At 37.7% G+C, this 23,921-nt stretch overlaps 1 protein-coding gene across 3 annotated transcripts in view; it reads left to right on the top strand.

Annotated features, from left to right (window-relative positions):
* The window catches only part of KLHL13 (kelch like family member 13), a 131,886-nt gene extending 108,910 nt beyond the window's left edge, over positions 1-22,976 (top strand). For all 3 annotated transcript variants that reach the window (XM_090264186.1, XM_090264185.1, XM_090264183.1), the window contains 3 exons: positions 10,206-11,001; positions 20,066-20,179; positions 21,399-22,976. In XM_090264186.1, the coding sequence (XP_090120312.1) occupies positions 10,206-11,001; positions 20,066-20,179; positions 21,399-21,886 (1,398 nt within the window). In that variant the 3' untranslated portion in view covers positions 21,887-22,976. The remainder of the gene's footprint in view (positions 1-10,205; positions 11,002-20,065; positions 20,180-21,398) is intronic.
* Positions 22,977-23,921: the final 945 nt, after the last annotated feature.

Here is a 23,921-nt window from a genome sequence, read left to right on the forward strand (position 1 = left end):
CTCTCTGTCTCTCTCTGTTTCTTCATCTTCTTAAAGCAGACCCTTTAGCATCTCTTGCAATACTGGTTTGGTGGAGATGTATTCTTTTAACCTTCTTTTGTCTTGGAAACTCCTTATTTCACCTTCCATTTTGAATGAGAGCCTTGCTGGGTAGAGTATTCTTGGTTGTAGGCCTTTGTTTTTCATTACTTGGAATATATTTTGCCATTCCCTTCTGGCTTGTAGTGTTTCTGCTGAGAAATCTGATGATAGCCTTATTGGAGCTCCCTTGTATGTTATTAGTTGTTTCTCTCTTGCTGCTTTTAGGATTCTCTCGTTGTCTTTGAATGTTGCCATTTTAATTATGATGTGTCTTGAGGTGGGCCTGTTGGGGTTCATCTTCATTGGGATCCTCTGTGCTTCCTGGACTTGCATGATTCTTTCTCTCTTCATGTTAGGGAAGTTTTCTGTCATTAGTTTTTCAAAGAGGTTTTCTATTCCTTGCTCTTCTTCTTCTCCTTCTGGAATTCCTATGATACGGATATTATTACGTTTCATGTTGTCCTGCAGCTGTCTTAGAGCCTCTTCAGTCTTGTTCAGCCTTTTCTCATTTTGTTGCACTGTCTGTGAGTTTTTGTCTACGTTGTCCTTCAGCTCGCTGATCCGATTTTCTGCTTCCTCTAGCCTGTTTTTAATTCCTTCTACTGTGTTCTTCAATTCAGAGATCGTATTCTTCATTTCCTCCTGGCTCTTATTGATAGCTTCCATTTCCTTTTTGATGCTGGTATAATTCTCAGTAAGTTCCTTATAGTTCTTCTGGAGTTCACTGTAGTTTTTCTGGAGTTCTTTGTAGTTTCCGCTGAGCTCATTGAGCTTCTCCATAATCCATGCTTTCAATTCCATATCTGATAGTTGGCTCCCCTCTATTTCATTTAGCACTCTTTCTGGGGACTCTACCTTTCCTTTCGATGGGAGGTTGTTTCTCTGTCTCCCCATTTTTGTGACTCCTATTGTTTGTTGGTGCTTCCTAGAATGATCTGCACTTCCTGGATCTGCCCCTGGTGGCGTCAGATCCTGTACCAGTCTGGGCCTAGGCAGCCTGTTGGAGACTTCCAGGGATCTGCTGCCTTTGTCTGTCTTCTTTAGTTGTTAATCTATTCAATCTGTGATTAGCTATCAGGCTTAAGGACCGTGGCTGTGGCAGCTTAATTCCTGTAGGCAGGGCCTTTGCTTCCCTTCAGGCTGACGCCACTTGGAGGGGAATGGTCTGCCTGCAGTGTGGGGATGACTCAGCACTGGGACCCATCCGGCCGCTTCCCCAGCTCTCCCCTCAAAGCCACCACACCAAACTCTCCCCAAGCATTTCCAGTCCTCTCTGTCTTCCCTCTGCTTGTGCCCAGGGTAAGTGGGGGCCAAAATATTTTTGTATGTGATCCGCTTAAGAGCTCTTTTTCTCCAGCTGTTTCTCTCTGGCTAGCAAGAAACCCTGTGGCTTTTCGCTTTTCTCAGCTGGATACTATTTTACTTTCCACTCTGTTGCTGTAGGCTGGGAAGCCCAGCTGGGAGTTTAGACCCTGCCCTTCTCAGGGGGAATCACCGTATGCTGAGCTGTTTCTCAGTCCCTTCAGCTGCCACCCGTGTGAGCCCAGCCAGCCCTTCCACGTCTCCGCACTCCCTACCAGTCACGTTGTGATGTAGCGGCCTTTTCTGTCTCTCCGTGGTTATAAGACTTCTCTCCAACTGGTGTTCGGTTGGTTATTCCAGATGATTTCTCCAAAATTACGTTGTAAATCCAGACTAGTTCTGGGAGGAAGTTAGTGTAGCTTCCACTTACTCCTCCGCCATCTTGTTTTCCAGCAGGTAGACTCTTAAGAAGCTACACCATCGTCTCTCGAGACGGATGGCTGCCGACGACGACGACGACTCTTTCTTTAAAGTCATTTCTTAAAGTTGTATTTTTTTCCCCTTGATACAGGGATATCATTCGTTCTACCAATAATTTATTATTGGGTTGGGGAGCTCACAAAAAAATGCAGAGAAATGTTATTGAGGTGACTGGGGTAATGAAGATTTGGAGATGTTGGAAAACGAGGAGGTGTATAATGGGGGAGGGGCAAAAGGCAGAGAAACATGGTTCTCTCAAGGGAAAAATGAAGGGAATCAGAAGGTTTTAAAAAAGATAGTTTCTTTTGCTGTTTGGTGATGATATCATCAGCAAGCTTGGGAGCATTCCTGATGTAAGGATTTCCTGTATAGTACATATATTTCACTTTTCTTATTTAATCTGAATTGGATTTACCAATAACAATTAAAAAACATGTCATTTCATATATATATCGGCGCGTGCGCGCACACACTCACACACACACACATATATTGCTTTGGGGAACTTCAGGGCAAATTAGAGAAAAAATTGCATAGATAATTTTACAATGAATCAAACTGTTTCCCTCCCCTAACCAAACCAGCCTTATTGTCAAGGCTGATATTTAGCAAGTAGTACCCAGATACCACTTGTTTAAGACTGAGCATCTATTCTCATTAGTTGGTACCCAGACTGTGCTGTGCTGATTGTTAAATATCATTTCTGCCTGTAACTTTCACCACCCTATTCTTGCCCATCTGCCATATAGGACTCTGTAGTGGAAGAACAGGCCTGGCCTGGGTTCAAAACAGTTCAGCCCCCCCCACCCCAAAGATCATTATAATATCTAATATTGTATCCAATAAGGGAAGTGCATTCAAAGTGCAAAAGAATAAGAGAATTGGGTTCTCCAAGTTGCAGACTATCAGTATCCACCTCAAATGGCATTTAGAATCTGAAGAGAGACAAAGACTGAGAGGAAGGTTTTTGTTTTTTAATCATTTCTTTGTTCTTCTGACCAAAAGGTCCCTTCCCTATGTCCTGCCCTTATCCATGGAAGGGGACCCAGGAAAAAATATCCTCTGTCCCCCAAAGTAGCTTGCTTGAATTCTTCCGAATCATTTTCTGTGGGCATGCTTTCTCTCTGCACTGGAGGTACTTGATGTCAGGCTGTCATTTAAATAAATTATACAGCACCAGGGAGAATTTGATGCATTGTATGTCTGACAAATCCCCCCAAATTTGCCAGCTAATTTCTTAGTCTTTGCACTTCCCTTGAGAAGACAAAACCATATGCTTGTTTACTTTTGCTTTGTGTTTTTTTTTCCTAAATGGGAATTTATTTGTATAAGATACAGATCTTCAACAAAATGACATCATACATTTCTGATGAAACCTGTCATTAAAATATCAAATTATGTTAATGGCAACATTTAGATGCATTTGGTATGATTTGAATTTTAAGTTAGGGTAGGGTATTTAAATTTAATTTAAGATACATTAAATTAAATTAAATTTAAATTTAATATAGAAGCAGTGAGTAGCAGTATGTTAATGAAAATTCCACTTTGAAAATTATGATGCTTGGAAGTGCCTTTACAATAACCATGAAGGTTGTTTGATTACAGTAGAATAATTTATATCAAGGAACCTTAAATGTGCACTTCATTATTTTAAAATCAATTTTATTGGTTCTCCTAAGGGGCTGTGAAATGTTCCTTTTTGCTTCTCTATCCTTTAAAACACTAATGTAATTATTTGAATTAACTTCTATAAGAACTGGCATTTTGGTCAGCTTATATATTCAGATGAAATTAGAGTTCTTTCTGCTTATGAATTTTAAAAGTATGCTTTAAACTTCATATTTTATATTTTGAAAATGTAATGTATTCTAATATATACATTTACATTATATATTTATGTTACTGCATATGTCCATTATTTTAAGTCAGTCTAGGCTAAATGTTTGGAAATATGCTAGCTGAAGCACTTCTAAGAATCATGACTAAGAAGTGGTTTGAAATGAACCATTGTCATTGAGTAATCCTGTATTTTTCCAAAAATTTTTTCTGATTTTATTTGTCATTCTTGATCTGCTTATATTAACTATTATTTTAGACTTTGTCTCTATAATCTTCTTTAACTTTATTTTTATTGTTGACACTATTACAAATGCCCCCTTTCCCCTCCACTCTTTGCTTCCCTCCACCCAGTTCCCCCCTTCCCTCCAACCACCGCCACATTGTTATCTGTGTCCATGGGTTATGCATATATGTTCACTGGTTACTCCCTTCATGTTCTTCCATCCAATCCCCCCTCCTTTCTGACAGCTTTCAGTCTGTTCCATGTTTCCTTGTCTCTGTTTCTATTCTGTTCATTACTTTGTTTTGTTCATTAGATTCCACATATAAGTGAAATCATATAGCACTTGTCTTTCTCTGAGTCTACAATTAACTTTTTGTCTTTGATTATATGCACTTCATAAAAATTAATTTCTTATTACATGTTTTTCTTATCTGAGTCTCTCTTTAAAATTAATAAGGTTCTAGTAATTTACTATGTTAATTCAACAGTATTCTATTTTTAGTTGTATCTATCATCACACCTTTAATTTTTGTATTGCTTATACTCATAGTATTTAACCTCTGTTAATAGGCCCACAGTGTGGTAGCTGTTGTATATGAGCTATAGAAAACTGCTTAGTCCATCTGTCAAGAAGATGACATTTGGAAGGTTATGAAATTCCATTCTCTGGTGATTTTTAGGAAAAGAGTAGGCAGCTATGTATATTAACTAGGTGGTCTGTCAAAGGCTTTTCTAGCTCTGTGTTTGTATGTGAGTGTACTGGTATTTTCCAATGCCCTTAAGTAAAAGGTGGGTTTCTGTGTCCTGTCTCTTTTAGTAATTGTTTTCTTTTTCGATAAAGTTGAAGAGGGAAAAGGGAAGGGAATTAAATATGTCGATCCCATTTCTAAATTACACAGCTTGGTTTCTAACCTTTCATCTTGGCTTATTTTATATGCTTTAAATTTGGTGACTAACAGCTGATGGTATCATTTGCCTATGTGAAGTGCCCATTTTTTGTTGTTTATATTTGCAGTAGTATCAATAATGATGATGGTCTGCACAGTTGGGAATTATTTTTGTGTTGCTGTCAGCTTTTTCTTGCCCATACTAGGAAAGGTGTATAAAAGTGATACTTATCCTTCTTCTGGGGAAGGGGTATTTCTTACTTGGCTCAGAGTGGATCCATTACCCTGAACAGGAATCTGTTCTACCTGAGGTACACATATGTATTCCAACCCTCATGAATGTGATTCCCTTGCTTACATTTCCAGATAAATTCATTTACCCAATTTAAAATTTTATGAGGCACTGACCTGTCACTCCTAAAATTGGATTAAGATGTATTTTCTGTTAACCACATTAAAAATCCAAGGTATTGAACAGTCTTCAATTAACTGTATTTCAAAAGTTCCATAAATGGTTAATTTATTTTTTCTAGGTGTTTTTTTTTTTCTTTTCTTGCATTACAGTTATGTTTTAGGTTTTCTAAACACATAGCTATTAAATATAACAGGCAATTAAAACTTTTAGGCAATTTCTGTAAAGCAAATCAGCTGCTTAAAGGAGTTCAAATTCTTAAGCCCTGGCTGCTGTTGCTCAGTGCATTGAGCATCAGCCTGTGAACCAAGTGTGCACTGGTTTGATTCCCAGTCAGGGCACACGACTAGGTTGCACGTCAGGTCCCCAGTTGGGGGTGCAAGTGAGAGGCAAACACACAGTGATGTTTCTCTCCCTCTCTTTCTCCTTTCCCCTCTCTCTAAAAATAAATAAATAAACAAATAAATAAATAATTTTTTAAGAAGAGTTCAAATTCTTGAGCAATAAATCTGTGTCTTGTTTGTGTGTATTAACCTTAGATGTGAAGAAGCATTCATTTTCACAGTCAGTGTCCAGTGCCCCAACATGTACCACATGCATGGTTGAGAAGTAGAAGCTACAGTAATATATAGTTTGTTTTGCTGAAATATCTGTATCATAATCTTGTGTTTTCCTTTTTTTGCTAACATTGTAATTTGAACTTCAGCTATTATTTACCTACAATTTGATTTATAAAATTAAAGATAATTTGATATTTAACAAGAAGACATATGGTAATACAGAGGCATATTTTATTAACTTTAAGTGGATTTTTCTCTTGAACAGAGGTGGCAGTTTATAATCTAGTGGAGTTTGTGATATGAAGTTATACTTATAGAATATGGGTCTTATCTATCACATTTGGTTCTATTTTGAGTGTCTTAAGAAAAATTAGACAAGCCCCAGACAGAGAAAATTATATTTATATTAAATATTAAAAAAAAGACATTCTCATTAATTCTTTGAAGGGAAAAACAATATAAAGTCAAAATTAGTAAGTATAGGTCAATGTAAACACTGAGATTCTTGATCCAGACTGAATGGGTTCTAACCCTAGCTACGCTATTTTAATAGCTATGTGAACTTGGACTAATCACTTACCTGCTATGTGCCTCATCTATAAAATGAGAATAGAATATTCTCTATCTTGTGCTTTATTATATGAATTTAATTAATCAATATGTAAAAAATACCTTATTTTAAAAATATATTTTATTGATTATGCTATTACAGTTGCCTTAATTTTCCCCCTTTACCCCCTTCCACCTAGTACCCCCCATTCCCTCCAGCAATCCCCCTTTTTTCATGTTCATGGATCATGCATATAACTCTTTGGCTTCTCCATTTCCTATATTATTCTTAACATTCCTATGTCTATTTTGTCCCAACCAATTGTGCTTCTTAATCCCTGCACCTTTTTTCCTCTTTCTCCCCCTTCCCCCTCTCAGCTGGTAACCCTCCACATGATCTATGATTCTGTTCCTGTTCTGCTTGTTTGCTTAGTTTCTTTTTTAGATTCAATTGTTTATAGTTGTGAGTTTATTGCCATTTTAATGTTCATAGTTTTCATGTTCTTTTTATTAAATAAGGTCTTTTAACATTTCATATAATAAGAAATTGGTGACGATGAACTCCTTTAGTTTTACCTTGCCTGGGAAGCACTTTACCTGCCCTTTCATTCTAAATGATAGCTTTGCTGAATAAAGTAGTCTTGGTTGTAGGTCCTTGCTTTTCACCACTTTGAATACTTCTTGCCAGTCCCTTCTTGCCTGCAAAGCTTATTTTGAGAAATCAGCTGACAGTCTTATTGGAACTCCTTTCTAGGTAACTCTCTGCTTTTCTCTTGCTGCTTTTAAGGTTCTTTATCTCTAACCTTTGGCATTTTAATTATGATGTGTCTTGGTGTGGTCCACTTTGGGTCTAGGTCATTTGGGACTCTCTGTGCTTCCTGGACTTGTATGTCTATTTTCTTTACCAAATTAGGGAAGTTTTTTCCTTCATTATTTTTTCAAATAAGTTTTCAATTTCTTGCTCTTCCTCTTCTCCTTCTGACACCCCTATGATTCAAATGTTGGAACACTTAAAGTTGTCCCAGAGGTTGCTTATGCTATGCTTGTCTTTTTGAATTCTTTTTTCTTCTTGCTGTTCTGATTGAATGTTTTTTCTTCCTTATGTTCCAAATCGTTGATTTGCTCCTCAGCTTCATCCCCTCCACAGCTGGTTCCCTGTAGATGTTTCTTTATTTCACTTAATGCAACCTTCATTTCTGCCTGTTTTTGTTTTATGCTGTTGAATTACCCAATGAATCCTGAAGTATCCTGATAACCAGTGTTTTGAGCTCTGCATCTGATAGGTTGCTTATCTCCATTTCATTTAGTTCTATTTCTGGAGTTTTGTTCTGTTCTTTTGTTTGGGCCGTATTTCTTTGTCTCCTCATTTTGGCGGCCTCCCCATGTTTGTTTCTGTGTATTAGGTAGAGCTGCTTCAACTCCCTGTCTTAGTAGAATGGCCTATCAGAGAAAAGTGCACCTGTAAGTTGTATGGGGTAGAGCCTTAGGTAATTGCCAGGATGGAGCAACATTTGTCACTTCTCTGTGGCTCTGTGTGTAGGAGGGCTCAGAGTGGGGTAATGCCACTACCTGGCCTCTGGAGTTTTGCCCAGGAAGAAACTCTCTCCCAGCACTCACCCTGTTGCCAGTCACTTCAGTTTCTTCCTACATGCCACTGGTGCCTTTCCAGCTGTTGCCCTGGTGCTGAATCTCAAAGGGGGTGGGTCTGCATACATCCTAAGTCCATTGTGGGCCCTTTAAGAAGAGTCTCCTGAGAATCTTGCAGTTTCTTCCACTGCCCCAACCCCGCTGGTTTTTATAGCCAGAAGTTGTGGGGGTTTATCTTCCTGGTGCTGGAACCCTGGGCTGGGATGGATCCCTCACCCCTGAGGTGTCCCTCCTGATTTTTATCCATCACACATGGATGTGGGACTGCCGGTCCAGTCTCCCTGTCTCCGTGCCTCTCTGTGTGTCTCTGCATCTGTACCCCTCCTACCCATCTGCATGAATGTGTCTTCTTTAAATCCTTGGTTGTTGGACTTCCATACAGCTTGGTTTTCTGACGATTCTTGGTTATATTTGTTTTGTAGTCTACTTGTAATTATCGCTGTAGTTGTGTGAGGAGTCGAGGCATGTTTACCTACACCTCCATCTTGACTGGAAGTCTATATAAAAGATCTTAGAGTAGGGCTTGGTATAAGTTAGTATTATCTGTGTACCTCGTTTTGTTATTGTTATTTATTTAAGTAAAAAACTTTTCCATATTGGTATACAAAATGCCCCACCCCGCCCTGTTCATGCTCAGTTGGCTGACTATGATCTAACTGCAGATAACAAATGTGAATGTCTCTTTTCAAAGAATTAACACTCCCTATCATTTACCACCTAGCCTGATCCAAACGCTTTTGACGCCTGTGTTATACTTGTAGTCATTTAATTTTATGATGTGGTGTTATGGAGAGAAACTTGTACTCAAATAAAATTTCTATAGTAGCAGGTGAAGAAAAGGAACTTTCAGTGGCATTATATTTTAACTAGGCTGTTATTTTATGCAGAGGAGTAATGATTTTAGTCTCATTTTGGCTTTTAAATACTAGGATAATAGAAGGATTACCCAATTTCCTCTTAAGCATCTGCCAATCTGTTAAGAAGATTCATTAATAAGGTTTATGTGACATTTGTGAACACACACCCTTACTAAATTAAAAAACATTTGAGTACTTTGCCTGTGATCTGTCTCTGTTTTTGTATATATACCCAGACATTTGTATGGTAGGCTCGTGTTTTAGAGTTCTTCTTTGCATAATATTTGCTGATATGATTTTTCTTTTTTCACTTTTGACAATTATTAGAGTATTGAGAAGCTCGTGTAGAAGAGGGGTTTCTCCATAACTTCCTTCCTTTTCTGGTTTCTATTTTTGACTTATTTTGCTCTACATTGAGGAAACTTCTCTGGGCTCATTTTGACTCCAGGCAGAGCTAAAGTAATGCTGAGAGTAAGACAGTGGCTGAGAAAAACTACAAGGCATATAACAGATACCAGAAACTAACTAAACTCCATGAGTAATTTGATGTGCACACACCTATTCCAACCCTCATTAAAGTGACCCCTTTGCTTATATTTCCAAATAAATAATGTGGAAAATAACATTGCTCTAGGAATAATTGCTTTATTGAATTATTTTTGCTATAAACAATTTTTGAAGGAATCTAAATGAATAGCAATGAATGCAGGAATAATGAAGCTCATTTTCATGAAAGAGAAATCTAAGAATCAAGTATTAAAACTTCTCTGTTAGTGGATGTGCTAGCTAAATTACTTTGAAGAATCGTGAAGAGGATTGAGGTGAACCATAATAGAATAACCTTTTATTCTTTTAAAATTTCCATCTACCCACAATTTTATTGTTCTTTTTCCCCCAGGGGAGAGGGAACACACATTTTTAAGGAGAGAAAAGTACGGCAGGTCCTTGAATAATGTTGTTTCAGTATAACATTGATGAGGTGCAATAGGAATTGAGCTCTTGTTTATGTACATTAGCCTGTGGTAAAATTGGTTTCATTATATGTTGTTTCACCACAGTTACAGGAACCTATTTATTGACGGACATTGAGGACTTCCTGTAATTATTTTGGCCATAGTCAAATAATAACATTGTTTCTTAGAGTAACTTCTAACCTACTGACTTTGAATGGCTATTTTCTTTTAGTCACCCTCCTGCTGGATTAGGTGAAGATTGTTTGTGAATTAATTCTCTTTAATTTATTAAGAATCTGTATTTGCATCTATATGGAAATAATTTATTCTTCTTCTAGAGCAGGTATTTATGTTATTCAGATGTGAGGGTCATGAAAGTAGTCACATTTTATTTTTTTTATTGGCTTAATAGGTCACTCTAGACAATTGTGTTGAAGTTGGGCGGATTGCCAACACCTACAACCTGACCGAAGTGGATAAATACGTTAACAGTTTTGTCTTGAAGAATTTTCCTGCATTGTTGAGCACTGGGGAGTTCCTGAAACTCCCTTTTGAAAGGCTTGCCTTCGTGCTTTCCAGTAATAGCCTTAAGCACTGCACCGAACTTGAGCTCTTCAAGGCTACCTGTCGCTGGCTACGCCTGGAAGAACCTCGGATGGACTTTGCTGCAAAATTAATGAAGAACATACGATTTCCACTGATGACACCACAAGAGCTCATCAATTACGTGCAAACCGTGGATTTCATGAGAACTGACAATACTTGTGTGAATCTCCTTTTGGAAGCCAGCAATTACCAAATGATGCCGTATATGCAGCCAGTGATGCAGTCAGACAGGACTGCCATTAGGTCTGACACCACTCACTTGGTTACGCTGGGAGGAGTGCTGAGGCAACAGCTAGTTGTCAGCAAGGAATTACGCATGTATGATGAAAAGGCCCATGAATGGAAATCGTTGGCCCCCATGGACGCCCCAAGGTACCAGCATGGTATTGCCGTCATTGGAAATTTCCTGTATGTTGTTGGTGGACAGAGTAATTACGACACAAAGGGAAAAACTGCCGTTGATACCGTTTTCAGATTTGATCCTCGATACAATAAATGGATGCAAGTTGCATCTTTAAATGAAAAGCGCACCTTCTTCCACCTAAGTGCCCTCAAAGGATATCTGTATGCGGTTGGTGGGCGAAATGCAGCTGGTGAACTGCGTAAGTGTCTTTACCCCCAAGTTCTAGCCAAATCATAAAATAAACAGTTCTATGAAATGAAAAATAAGAAATGCAGTTGGGCCCTGGCTCAATCCCTGGTCAGGGCACATACCTAGGTTGCAGGTTTGGTCCCCCATTGAGGCTGTCAATAGATGTTTCTCTCTCTCTCTCTCTCTCTCTCTCTCTCTCTCTCTCTCTCTCTCTCTTTCTCTCTCTCTCTCTCTCCCCCTTTCCGTCTCCCTCTCCCTCTCCCTCTCCCTCTCCCTCTCCCTCTCCCTCTCCCTCTCCCTCTCCCTCTCCCTCTCCCTCTCCCTCTCCCTCTCCCTCTCCCTCTGTCTCCTCCTTGCTCCCTTTCTAAAAGCAATGAAAAAATGTCCTTGGGTGAGGAGAAAAAAAATGTAGTTAGGGTTTCATTTTAAACTGTTTTTCATAGAAAATATCTGAGACAAAGAGTGTGCCTTATCTGGGCATATATTGTTGGCCACTGTACAAATTACATCTCATAAATACATCCGTACATTGTAGAATATTGGAAATATGCAGTATATATGATTTTCATCTTGAAAACTTCAACTACAAAGTGTATTCTGCTAATTTAAATTCTAATAGAATCTTGGAAAGAAGTTTGGTATATTCCCTCATTTTTCATTTTTAAAAGCCCTCATAATATTTTATTGAACAGGTTAAAATTCTTCCTTATAGAGAACAGACTTTTATTGTTTTTCTTTGACATAATCTGTTACTTATCAGAGTCTACACAGTAAGATGATTTTCTTTATCAATTAAAGGTACAGACTTCAATATTATCCCAAGTTTATTTACTATGACTATTATAATCTGTGACTATTAGTTTTAAAAATCATTTTCTTTTGGTGAAATATCAGTTTTCTTCTCTGTAAACTGATCTACTAAGCTTTATTTGATGGTCACTTTTTTGTCCTTCTGACCTAAGATTGGTCACATGTACAGTTAACACAGCAATACTTTGGCTATATAAATTAAAATTCAAAGGTATATTTCTGTTATTTTAGATAAAATTGGAATAAAATAAGTGTCCAAAAAGGAAGTAAGGAAGACCACATTCTATATCATGCCTTAAGTGTCTGCCATTACCATTATTGTTTGGCTTTTTCCCACCCCTCCCCCCTTTAAAAAATTCTCTGCTATAGAGTGCTTGTAGTTGTCTGGTATTCTAAGCTTCAGAATGCTGGGGAAGGCTAAAATATTGGCTCTAGATAAATTCATAGTAATCATCAGAATATTTCTCTTCAGTATTCTACAAAATAAAAGGTAATTTAATGGATTTGAGAATAAGCTATTTATTGGAGACAAAAATAACTGCTCTCAGCTCTTAAACTTTTCAGCTTATCAAGCCCTTTCTTGTTACTGACATGATCTTAATGTTACTGATCTTTCCTACCCACAGTTTTTTCTCCTTTGTTATCATTTATATTTTTTTCTAAGGCCAAACTTTTTAGATTGTTGAATTAGGTACCATGATCATGAACCACACAGGTTTCCCAATCTATTTTAATAATCAGACTTTTAAAAGCATCTGAGGCATTAGTACCTTTAATCTAGGGTTGTTATTTGAGGTCTCCTCAGTCAACCCCTACACATTATTTTAATGTTGTTATACTATTTTAAATTTATGGTGTCTGAAAATATTCACAAGGTGTAGGCAATGACTTGGCACTTCCTTAGAAAAACCCCTTGTCTAAGATAATCTTTACAAGTTATAGGTCATCAATCCTAGCAGTCAACAGTCATTTAAAATAATTTTTTTTTTATCAGAAGCAATAGCTCCATTTTCCAGTCAGTGCTTGCTTGTTGATATTATCACCCGCGTTAATGTGCAGCTATTAAGTTTTCTCTTTTTTTTTTCAGATTTAATGTGTTTTATTGATTAAAATATTACATTTGTGCCAATTTCCCTTCCCTCTGCTCCCCTCCACCCGGTGGCCCCCCTCCCTCCAGTTGTCCCCCCCTTTTAGATTATGTCCATTAGTTGTGCATACAGTTCCTCCCAACCTCTCTCCGTCTATTCCATTCCCTCCTACCTTGATCCCCAATTCCTATATCATCTCCCTCCCTTTCCCCATTCCCCCTCCCTGTTGACCTCCCCCCAATATGCTTCCCGTACCCACAGTTCCTTTTCCACTCTCGTTGCCTATTTAGTTTGCCTTTGTTTCATCTCCCTAGCTTCTGTTTTTTTTTAAACCAGTCCCTTTAACATCTCATATAACAGTGGTTTGGATCTAATGAACTCTTTCAGTTTTATTTTGTCCTGGAAACACTTTCTCTGTCCTTCTATTCTGAATGACAATTTCGCTGGGTAGAGTATTCGTGGTTGTAGGTTTTGGATTTTCATTACTTTGAATATTTCTTGCCAGTCTCTTCTTGCCTGTAGGGTTTCCCTTGAGAAGTCAGCTGATAGTCTAATTGGGACCCCTTTGTACATAATTCTTTTCTTCTCTCTTGCTGCTTTTAAGATTCTCTCTTTATCTTTAATTTTTGACATTTTGATTATAATGTGTCTTGGAGTGGTTCTCCCTGGGTCCAGTCTCTTGGGAACTCTCCTTGCTTCCTGGACCTGCAAGTCTATTGCCTTCCCCAAGTCTGGGAAGTTCTCCTTTATTATATTTTCACTCATTTTTTCAAGTTCTAGTTCATCTTCCTCATTCTCTGGCAAACCAATGATTCTTATGTTGGGCCTTTTATAGCTGTCCCAGAGGTTTCTGATCCTTTCATTGTTGCTTCCCATTTCCTCTCGCTGCATTGGTTGACTGCTTGTTCCTTCTCCATATTCCAGTTTGTTGAAATGAACTCTGGATTTTATTTCCTTTCCTTCTGTCTCGTATGCGGTTTTGTTCCTTTCGTTATGAAAGTTTTTCGCTTCTTTCATATCTTTTTCCTGCTCTTTTGTGAATTCTGTAAGCCACCTGATAACAATGGCCCAGAACTGAGCCTCTGACAGGTTTCTTATCTGTTCATCTGTCAGGTTCTCTATCTGCTGTCTGGTGAGTTGTGTCACCGGGATTTCTATAGTTGTCTGCCTCATTTTGACAGATGCGTTTTGTTTTCTTGGGCCGGCTGTCGGGGGCAGTGCCTGTGTACGTGTCACAAATTAGCGACCGGCGCCTGCCTGTCCACGACCTATTTCGCAGCCCTGTGGTGCTTTCTTTGGGGGCGGGGGTCCAAGATGGATTCACACAGTTATTCAGCTAGGAGACCGGGATCCGTACTCCCGCCCCCCTGGGCCTCACTGTTCAAGGCGCTGCGGTGGCGGCCGCTCTCCCCAGCGCCGGAGTCGCGCACCGGCAGGGGCTTGGCCGCAGCCGGGATTCCTCGCCGGGGTCGCACACCGCCAGGGGCTTGACGGATCCGGGATTCCCCGCCGCGTTGTCCAGGTGCGACCGCAAACAGCACTGCCCTCTTTAACTCTTACCTGCCCAAATGGCACCGCTGGTTTATAACTTCATATGTTGGACTTCCGTGTAGTTTTATTTTCTGGAATTTCTAGTTATCCTTTGTTTTGAAGTAGTTGTATTCCTCTCTAGTTGTAGAGGGAGACCGAGCGTGTCCGTCTAAGCCTCCATCTTGGCCGGAAGTCTTAAGTTTTCAATATACGTTCCTCATATTAATTAGAGACCTTATTCTTTTGAGAACTTACAATCTTCAGGCTAAGGAAAGTCATTACATACAACCAAGAAGCTAGAGGTTTCTTTTTCTAACTTGATCCCCACCCTGTTTGAGCTCTTCGCATGTTGTGCTTAGTGGAGAACAAGACACAGACGACCCTACTGGGCAAGTATCTGGCTTTCTTGCTCATGGTTTTCAGAAATCACCTCCATCACTTATTAAAAAGTGTTTTGTGTTTCAGTTTAAAAGTGAAAAGAAACATTTAAAGGCTATTTATTCTGTCCCTTTAAAATTATCTTCTATTATCTACAATTAACTAAACTTCTGTAAGAAATGATTGCTTCCCTCAAAATCAGTACATCCAGCAAATCCAGTTGGTATTAAGTATTTTAAGTTAATGTATTATATATTGGAAGTTTTACAAAATTATGTGATTGACTTATCAAGTGCACTCAAAGTAAAAGTCTTGATTCCAGGAAAGAATAGTCAGGCAAAAAAGAAACATTATGTAAAACCAAGAAGCAAGAGACTTAATTATTTCCCCAACCCACCCACTCTCTTGGAGTTCCTCCTATGCTATACCCAAGTGGCAGCAAGAAGTCAACTCTCCTATCTTGTCATATTCTTTATTGTTCAGATAACTAAGCTTGATATAACCTGCCCTGTTTACCTCCCAAAAGAACAGTATCAATGAGTTTTTCTGAGTTTTGTTAATAATGTTTCTCTTTGTACAAAATTTAAAAAAGTGTGTGTCAGTTGCCCTTTCCAGTTTTCTTGGGCCCATTGTTTTTGCATAATAGCAGACTTCTGTCCTAAAGAAACTCTTGCTTTTGTTTCTGAATGTTTCAGCCAGAAGCTAGGTTTTAACTTTTCTCCTGCTCCATAAGCATTTTTTTAGGGATCCTCACCCCTAAACACACACACACACACACTTGTTGTAATTACTTAACATTCCCATCTTAACTGATCACGTTGACATGTTAATATGCTTGTGTAAATAGAGAAGGGGGATAGGAATGGATATCAGAAAAAGGGAATTTATCGGAGAGTCTTTGAACAATTTAACAAATCTATTAGTACATCATTTATTCTTCATGCATGAAATAACAATTGCCTATATATAACTATGAAAAGAAAACTGACAATATTTGCAAGGTATTTTAGATCACTTGAATGCATTTGGTCTTTTAAAATCTTTTCACTGCTTATGTGTGTATGAGCCTGGCATATTGCTGAAATATAATTCCTTAGAAATGCTGCCTTACTTTGACACTGGTTACAATTGGAAACTAGGAGAAGCTTAAGAGTAGCTGTCACTTAAGTGGAAAATTAGTCACTTATTTCTGGCACCTTTCAAAATTATGTCATATAAGCAATCGATCTTCCATTGAGGTTTTCTATATTGAAAAGAAATAGTTCAGCTATCTTTCACTTCAGTTAAATATTAATAAGTCAAGCTTTCAAATAATGAAATAACTTATAGAAAACATGTTAGATTTTTGCAAGTAAATGTACAATAGACTTGCTGAAATTTTTTGAATGTCTCTATATCCCTTAATGGTTTTGGAATTTTCTCATTAAGCATCAGATCACCAGCTGGCACTCTAGGATTCTAGAGTCCATCCTCCCTCTGTGGGAGCCATCATTGTCCAAATGGTTTTTTTCAGGCTTAATCTCTTTCTTAGTTTCAAAGAACAAGTAGTCCTGGCTGGTGTGGTTCCATGGATTGAAGTATAGGCCTGTGAACCAAAAGATCGCCGATTCGATTCCCGGTCAGGGTATATGCCTGGGTTGCTGGCCAGGTCCCCATTTGGGGGTGTGCAAGAGGCAGCTGTTCACTATATCTCTCACACATCAATGTTCTCTCCCTCTCTTTCTCTCTCGCTTCCACTCTCTCTAAAAATAAATAAATAAATAAAATATTTAAAAAAAAAAAAGAACAAGTGAGTTCTACGTCATCCCTTCTGGACTCCAGTAGAATTGCCCTGAGAAAGTAAGATTTCTGGTAATATATGCGAAGCAACTAACCTAAGTGTAATTCTCAAGTTGGAGAGGGTCTCTAATTTAAATACCGGGCCACCAGACTACTACTGAAGATAATGGGGGTCGGCAATAGCCTGCTACCAGACTACTGAAGATAATATGGGAAATAGGGGCCCGCAAACTTCTATGAAGAGCCAGAAAAAATATTTTCAGCCTTGCAGGCTGTGGAAGTTCTTCACAACCAATCCACTCTACTGTTACATTGCAAAAGCAACTAGAGACAATTTATAAACAAATGGGTGAGGCTGTATTCCAACAAAGCACACTGAAATTTGAAACACATGTAATTTTCATGTGTTCTTCCTTTGACTTTTCACCAACTCTTTAAAAATGTAAAAACCATTCATATTTTTATCTTGTGGGTCACAGAAAAGCAGATGGCATACTGGATTTCACTTCTTAGCTGTAACTTGCCTGACCCCTGTTCCAGATTTTCCAGTTACCTCATTACTGTTCCCACCTCTCGTAGACTGTGATGGAAACACTGCTTTGTGGCTCCAACTCCTTGCCTTGCATTATCTCTGCTTCTGCTGCTATCAGAGTTGTGGCACTAACCTTGTAAATATGGAAAAAAGGAAATAAGGGCCTGTATACACACTTTTTAATTAGATATGTTTTATTTTAAAACTAAACACTATTGACTTTACAAATACTAATATTAGCCCTTCATGAGGAAAGTAGAGATTAAATGATGGGAAGAGCTACAGGAGATGGATTATTTAGCTGGAAAAAAGCAAGTTTATGAATGATGAACATATATATATATATATATATATATATATATATATATATATGTATAGTTATTGGTGGTTATTAGCCATTTTAGGAGCTTCTGGATGACAGATTATACATATGTACAGATGGATAATGTATGTATAGATGGATTCTTATAACTTCTATTAGGAAAAAATGCAGTTAACTCACTGACAGAAAAACAGCATTATCTTTCTACAGAGATAAATTTTAATGATCATAAAGAGTGAATAGCTATTCAATTTCTAGCTTCACTATAAAAGGAATGAGAGGAAACTAGTGGTAGCTGCATCAAAACCAATTGAATTAGATGTAAGGAAAGACTGTCACACTCTGACCCGTCCCGCAGGTCGAGCAACGAGGACCCTAGAGGGGGAGTGGGGATGAGAAAGGGGCAAGAGGCACAAAGAATGGAGACAAGACAGTGCTCTGATCAAGTCTCATTTATTCTTAGTCAAAACAGTATTCTTATAGCTCAGGAGAGGAGGAATTTTTCATTCGGTGGGAATGCAGCTGCAGCTTGGGCGTTATCTGGTAGATATGAGTTAAACCGCAGGACAACAATCCCAGGAACAGCAAGAGGGTCGTTGCCCTAGTAAGGAGTAAACAACTATTATGGGATGGTGAGGCCATGCCAAGCAGAACTTTAGGATGCCAGTTAGTAAGACTTCAGCTGAGGAACTTTTTAGTTCCCCACAACACTCTAGAAATTTCAAAGTTCGAAGCAGACTTCTTCATTAAGAAAAACATAAAACTATAGTAAAATAGTCTTTCACCTCAAATAGATGAGAAAGATGATATCTGGAAGTCTTCTAAAACTATTTCAGTGATAGGATGTGTGATTAGACTACTTTGTAAAATCAGTTAAAACCCTACCAAGTCCTGATCATTAGACTAAATTTTCTATAGGTATATATATAGAGATAATAATGTCCATTCAGTAGGATTTTACTCATCAAGTAGCTTAAAGTCATACTAAAGGCAAATATAAATGCACATTTAAAAAGATATCAGTGAGTGGATATAGTCAAAAACAGTACTGGAGTATTCAGCAGTTTTAACTCATCATTAATTGTGGAAAAATTAAAGATTTTGTAGGATCCTGCTACTTGATGGAAGGGTTTCGAAGAAATGGAGTTGGTGAGAGTCCAAGCCTAAAGCAAAGAACCAGAGTAACAAGAGAGTAGATCAGAATGAGAATAGTAAAAGCCTTTGAAATGAAACTGAAAAATCAGATCTGAAGTAAGTGTAAAAGGATATGAAGTGGTATAATATAGGTGTTGCTAGAGGAGAATTGAGTACTTGACATAGTGGATTTGATGAAGAAATGAAAGTAATGAATAGAGTAGAAAATTACTCTCTCTCTCCATCTCTGTCTCTGGTTTTGCCTGTTCTTCTGTTATCTTTTTAATAAGAGACTTTGTTCAAAGGATGCTTCCTCAGTTAGAATGTCATTTGGCTACAAGTAGCAAAACCTTATTTTAGTGGCTTGACCAAAAAGCCCCACTCAGTAGACTGCTGCTTCCATTTCATTGTCTAGAACTGTATCATTTGGTCAACTCCACCTTCAAGGAGACATGATAATTTGAATTTTATTTCAAATTTGGCACATTGCTTCCTTGAGAGTGTTATGGTTCTGTTAGTAAGAAAAAAGCAGGGTTATGGGAGACAAGAAATTGAATTAGCAACTGGCAGTGTCTGCAATAAATCGTATAACAGGTCAATCTAGACTTTGTGCATTTATTTATTTTTGCTATGTTAATGTGACATTCTTCATTTATTTTATTTTATTGTTGTTCAATTACAGCTGTCCCAGTTTTTCCCCCATTGCTCTCTTTTGCCCCACTCACCCCCGACTCTTGCTCCCACACTCATATTTTCTATTTGTTGGGACTGTTGAAGTTACAACAAATTGATATTTACATAAGTTAGGTCATTTTTCAAAATCCTTTGTGTTACAGTTGGTAAATTTATTACTGAGAGGAAGTACCCCTAATAAAAAATCTTAGCTTCATATTATGTTGCCAGTCACCTTCAAGTTAAGAGCAGTACTGGCTGCAACAGTGCTGGGTATGTACAAACTATTGGCTTTAATGTATGGATGTGGACACATTATTGTCAGTGTCCATTTTCTAGTCTGGATATGAAATAAAGCAATAGGCATGAAACCATACACCAAATGTGTACATACTTTTTTTCTCAACTTAACATTTTGCTTTATATGTATTAATCTTTTTTACCTATATGGTATATCGACACAGGGGCCTAGAAATTGAAATGTTTTTCTTCCTTGTGATTTTTTTCATCTTTTCTTCCCAAATTTTTAGAAATGGGAGAAATTTCAAATTATAAAGATACAAGAAGAAGAGAAATCCCAGTGATTTCTGCAGTGACAGAAATGTGTTAGATGATTACACTAAGTATCTAGTCTAATGTAACATGCATTAATGGTTCAAATTATTAATATAACCTCCCTAATTAACATGAGACTTCCAAAGAATATCTCATACCTATAATAGATACATTTCAGTTATTTGGATATTATTATTATTGTTTCACCTAGAAGAAAAAAATAATTAATGGCTAAATTTGAAATTATAAATCATTTTCTTTCTTTTTTTAACAGCTACAGTAGAATGTTACAATCCAAGAACAAATGAATGGACCTATGTTGCCAAAATGAGCGAGCCCCACTATGGCCATGCTGGAACTGTGTATGGGGGAGTCATGTATATTTCAGGTAAACAATTATGCTTCAAGTACAATTAATATATAAACTTTTAATGGTCACCATCTTTCTATATAGTGTTAATAAAATAATCCAGAAAATTTATAATCAAAATATAATATATGTTGATTTTAGAACATCTACAGGGGTGGGCAAAAGTAACCTAATGATAATAATAAATAATACAATAATTAATAAATAATAATACAGGAATAAACTGTGTTTCACATACAACTGTAAACCTCCTTTTGCCTATCCCTGTATTTTGGCTGCATGCACATTTATTTTGCTAATAAAAAATTCTCACCTGGCTGCGTTTTGCTTACAGTGTCCCAGTAGCAACTTTCATTCTCAAACTATATTTAAGTCCTCGTTCTGTTAGAATTTAGAAAAGAGTCTTATTTTAATGCAGTGTTCACCTCTGGTTTCAAAATTTTCTTTCGTTAGGCAGGTTCTTATCATTTGTCCCTGACACAGTCTACTGTAGACAGTATGTTCCCCTTTTGAGGGCCTACTAGTGCCAGGTCAGCAGTCCCATTATTAGAGAGCAAAAATGTTCAGGTGATGTTTGTGGACTGAGTCTCTGAACACTGCCTTATGAAATCTGTAATTAAGAAGGATCACTGAAAGGCCTGGAGTGTGTGATTGGCAGGTTTTTGATGTTAAACTTATGCGCAACTACGGGGTGTCTTATATTGAGTCATCCAGGAAATCATATGCTCCACTAATCAGTGATTCATACCATCTACCTATTTTCTGTGTGTAGATGCTGTCATTATAATAAGAGCTCCAAATCTTCTCGGGGAAAATGATATCTGAATTGTTCTAGTGGTGATTTGGCATAACTAGCATATATTGTATACATGACCTGTGCTCAGCGCCGAGAGGGTAGCCAATAAAAAGCATTAGGAGTGAATGGTGCTTTGCAGTTGGAATTTACTGCAGATTCAACTCTAAAAGTGGCCAAAATATCTTTGGCCAGTAAAGCCTCTTCAATCCCTTAGGTCTCTCTTTGAGAAAGTCATTGCAATAATATAAACTATATTTTTGTTCTTTAAGAAGATGAAAATGTTATTTTCTTTCTGTTTAATCCAAGGACAGTATTTATGGAGGGCACACATTTATAAGAATACTATTGAATAAGCTATAAAATGTCATAATTGTTAATTACCTATGACAGATCCTTTTCACTTTTGCATTTTTATAATAATCTATTATTTTCATTCTGTAGGAGGAATTACTCATGACACTTTCCAAAAGGAGCTCATGTGCTTTGACCCTGATACTGACAAATGGACCCAGAAGGCCCCGATGACCACTGTCAGAGGTCTGCACTGCATGTGTACAGTGGGAGAAAGGCTCTACGTCATTGGTGGCAATCATTTCAGAGGAACAAGTGATTATGATGATGTTCTAAGCTGTGAATACTACTCACCTATCCTTGACCAGTGGACCCCAATTGCTGCCATGTTAAGAGGGCAGAGTGATGTTGGGGTCGCTGTCTTTGAAAATAAAATCTATGTGGTTGGTGGGTATTCCTGGAATAATCGTTGTATGGTAGAGATAGTGCAGAAATATGATCCAGATAAAGATGAATGGCATAAGGTTTTTGATCTCCCAGAGTCCCTTGGTGGCATTCGAGCATGCACACTCACGGTTTTTCCACCTGAAGAAACCACGCCATCACCTTCTAGGGAGTCCCCTCTGTCTGCACCTTAAGATCATCCCTACAACTAAGATGCTGTAGTCCTATCTCTGCAATGTGTCATGGATTCTCTTCTTTTGCTGCCCCCCCCAATAATGTATGTTAGGATTAGCCTCCAGTAATTGATGCAGATATTGGAGAAAAGACTACATTGATATTATTTGTACTGTTTGTTTGACTTAGAGTGTTTATAAAGTGGTAACAAAACCATTCTGGAAATGTATCCCATAGAAGCTGACATTTAACATACAAAAAGAAAAAAGAAAAAAGAAAAAAAACAATCAAGTTACTGACTTTAAAATGTTTCTTCAGTACTTTTTTTGATGCTGTGTACTGGGTATTCGGTATTTGTCGTCTTACATTAGAAAGCCCAATAAACTAAGTTGGAGCTGGATTATAGTAAATGTACAACTGTGGTAACTAGGCTTCAAAGTAAAGTTTTCCTTTCATCTTGACTGTAAGGTGTCAAAGGGAGGCAGCCTGCTTCAGCAGAAAACAATAGACAAAAGGTTGCCAACTCGCATGAGCTACCTCCCTCTTTTCATAAAGTATTTTTGACATATCTGTCAACCCACCTGTCTGTGTGGGTGCATTGAGAACATACAAAGTTTCTTAGACACACAGGAGAAAGTATAACAGAAATTCACCAATATTTTTTAAAAGCAGCATGACCCTTCTACTTATAAACAAGGGTTGGGAGTTTAAAAAATGTGTATAAATACACACACACATAGAAACATTAAATACAAAACTTTAAAAATTGAGTGGCATGTCAAATAAATGTAAAAAAAAATCTTCCAAAAACCAGCTTCCATTAAAATGGAAGTCAGTGTGTACTTACTGAATGCACTTAGGTAGAATCATGCTGGATTATGTGGATAAGGGCTGGAAATTTTGAGCAACTAAATTTGTCACTTGACCAAATTTTATCTTCCAAAACTGTAAATTACACCTTCTCCTTTGCTGTTGAGGTAACTTCCATATTGTATGTATTCTGTATACTCTCAGTTCATAAGGTTATTTAGCACAAAGTATAGCAGCTTCACCTGTAAGCTGCTTTCGCTCACTGAATTCAACTTCCATGTTTTATCTTTTTGTTCAATAAAAAACCATTTAGTGTTATTTTGGTCTGAAACATCTCATTATTGTCTGATTCGACTTCCTTTTATTAAATACCCTTTTTTATTTGGTATAGCAAAATTCAAGAGACTGGACTTAAAGCAATGAGCAGCTTGGATTAATTCATATTAATGACTTTCATTCAAGAAAAAAAAATTTGACCAGGTTAACCTTTTTGGTCAAAATTCATTACTGGTTGTCTTAGAGGGATTGTTTGGTGGTAGATGTTAATTGGCTCTTCTTCATTCCTTTAGAAGTAATATTGGACATGTCTAAATTGTAAGTTCAGTTTCCCATATCTTCAAGAAGATTCATTTTGCTCAATGAGAAGGGATTGTTTAAAATGACCTAAGAGGTTTATTCTTGAGCCAGGATCACAAACGAAAAGTGTTTTTGTATGCCCTCGCGGGTGTGGTTTGGTTGATATCATCCCATGCACCAAAAGGTTGGGGGTTTGATTCCCTGTCAGGACACATGCCTGGCTTGTGGGTTCAGTTCCCAGTCGGGGGAACCTACAGGAGGCACTGATTGATGTCTCTCTCTCTCTCTCTCTCTCTCTCTCTCTCTCTCTCTCTCTCCCACTCCCCCCCACCTCTTTCTCAAATCAGTAAATGCATCCTTGGGTGAGGATTAAATTTTTTTTAAAAGAAAAATGTTGTTTTGTAAAAGATTGTTTGAGACTTATGTTGGGGGCATCTGCATGATCTTTCCTACTTTATCAGCAAATGACCAGATTACACCTGAAACAAAAATTTCGAGCGATAACAAAACAACTAGAATGTCATCTGATTTTCTTCACCAGTGGGTAATTATCAGTGCAGATGTCACTACCTCTGTCTTAAGTTAAACCTAATGAAGAAGACAGTATTTTCATCAGTGCTACTTTTGAGTGTTGGAAGAACCCTGGTATGAATTTGAAAGACCTTTGGC

Source organism: Furipterus horrens, unplaced genomic scaffold, assembly GCF_987537825.1.
Source record: "Furipterus horrens unplaced genomic scaffold, mFurHor1.1.pri manual_scaffold_17, whole genome shotgun sequence".
Lineage (NCBI taxonomy): Eukaryota > Metazoa > Chordata > Mammalia > Chiroptera > Furipteridae > Furipterus > Furipterus horrens.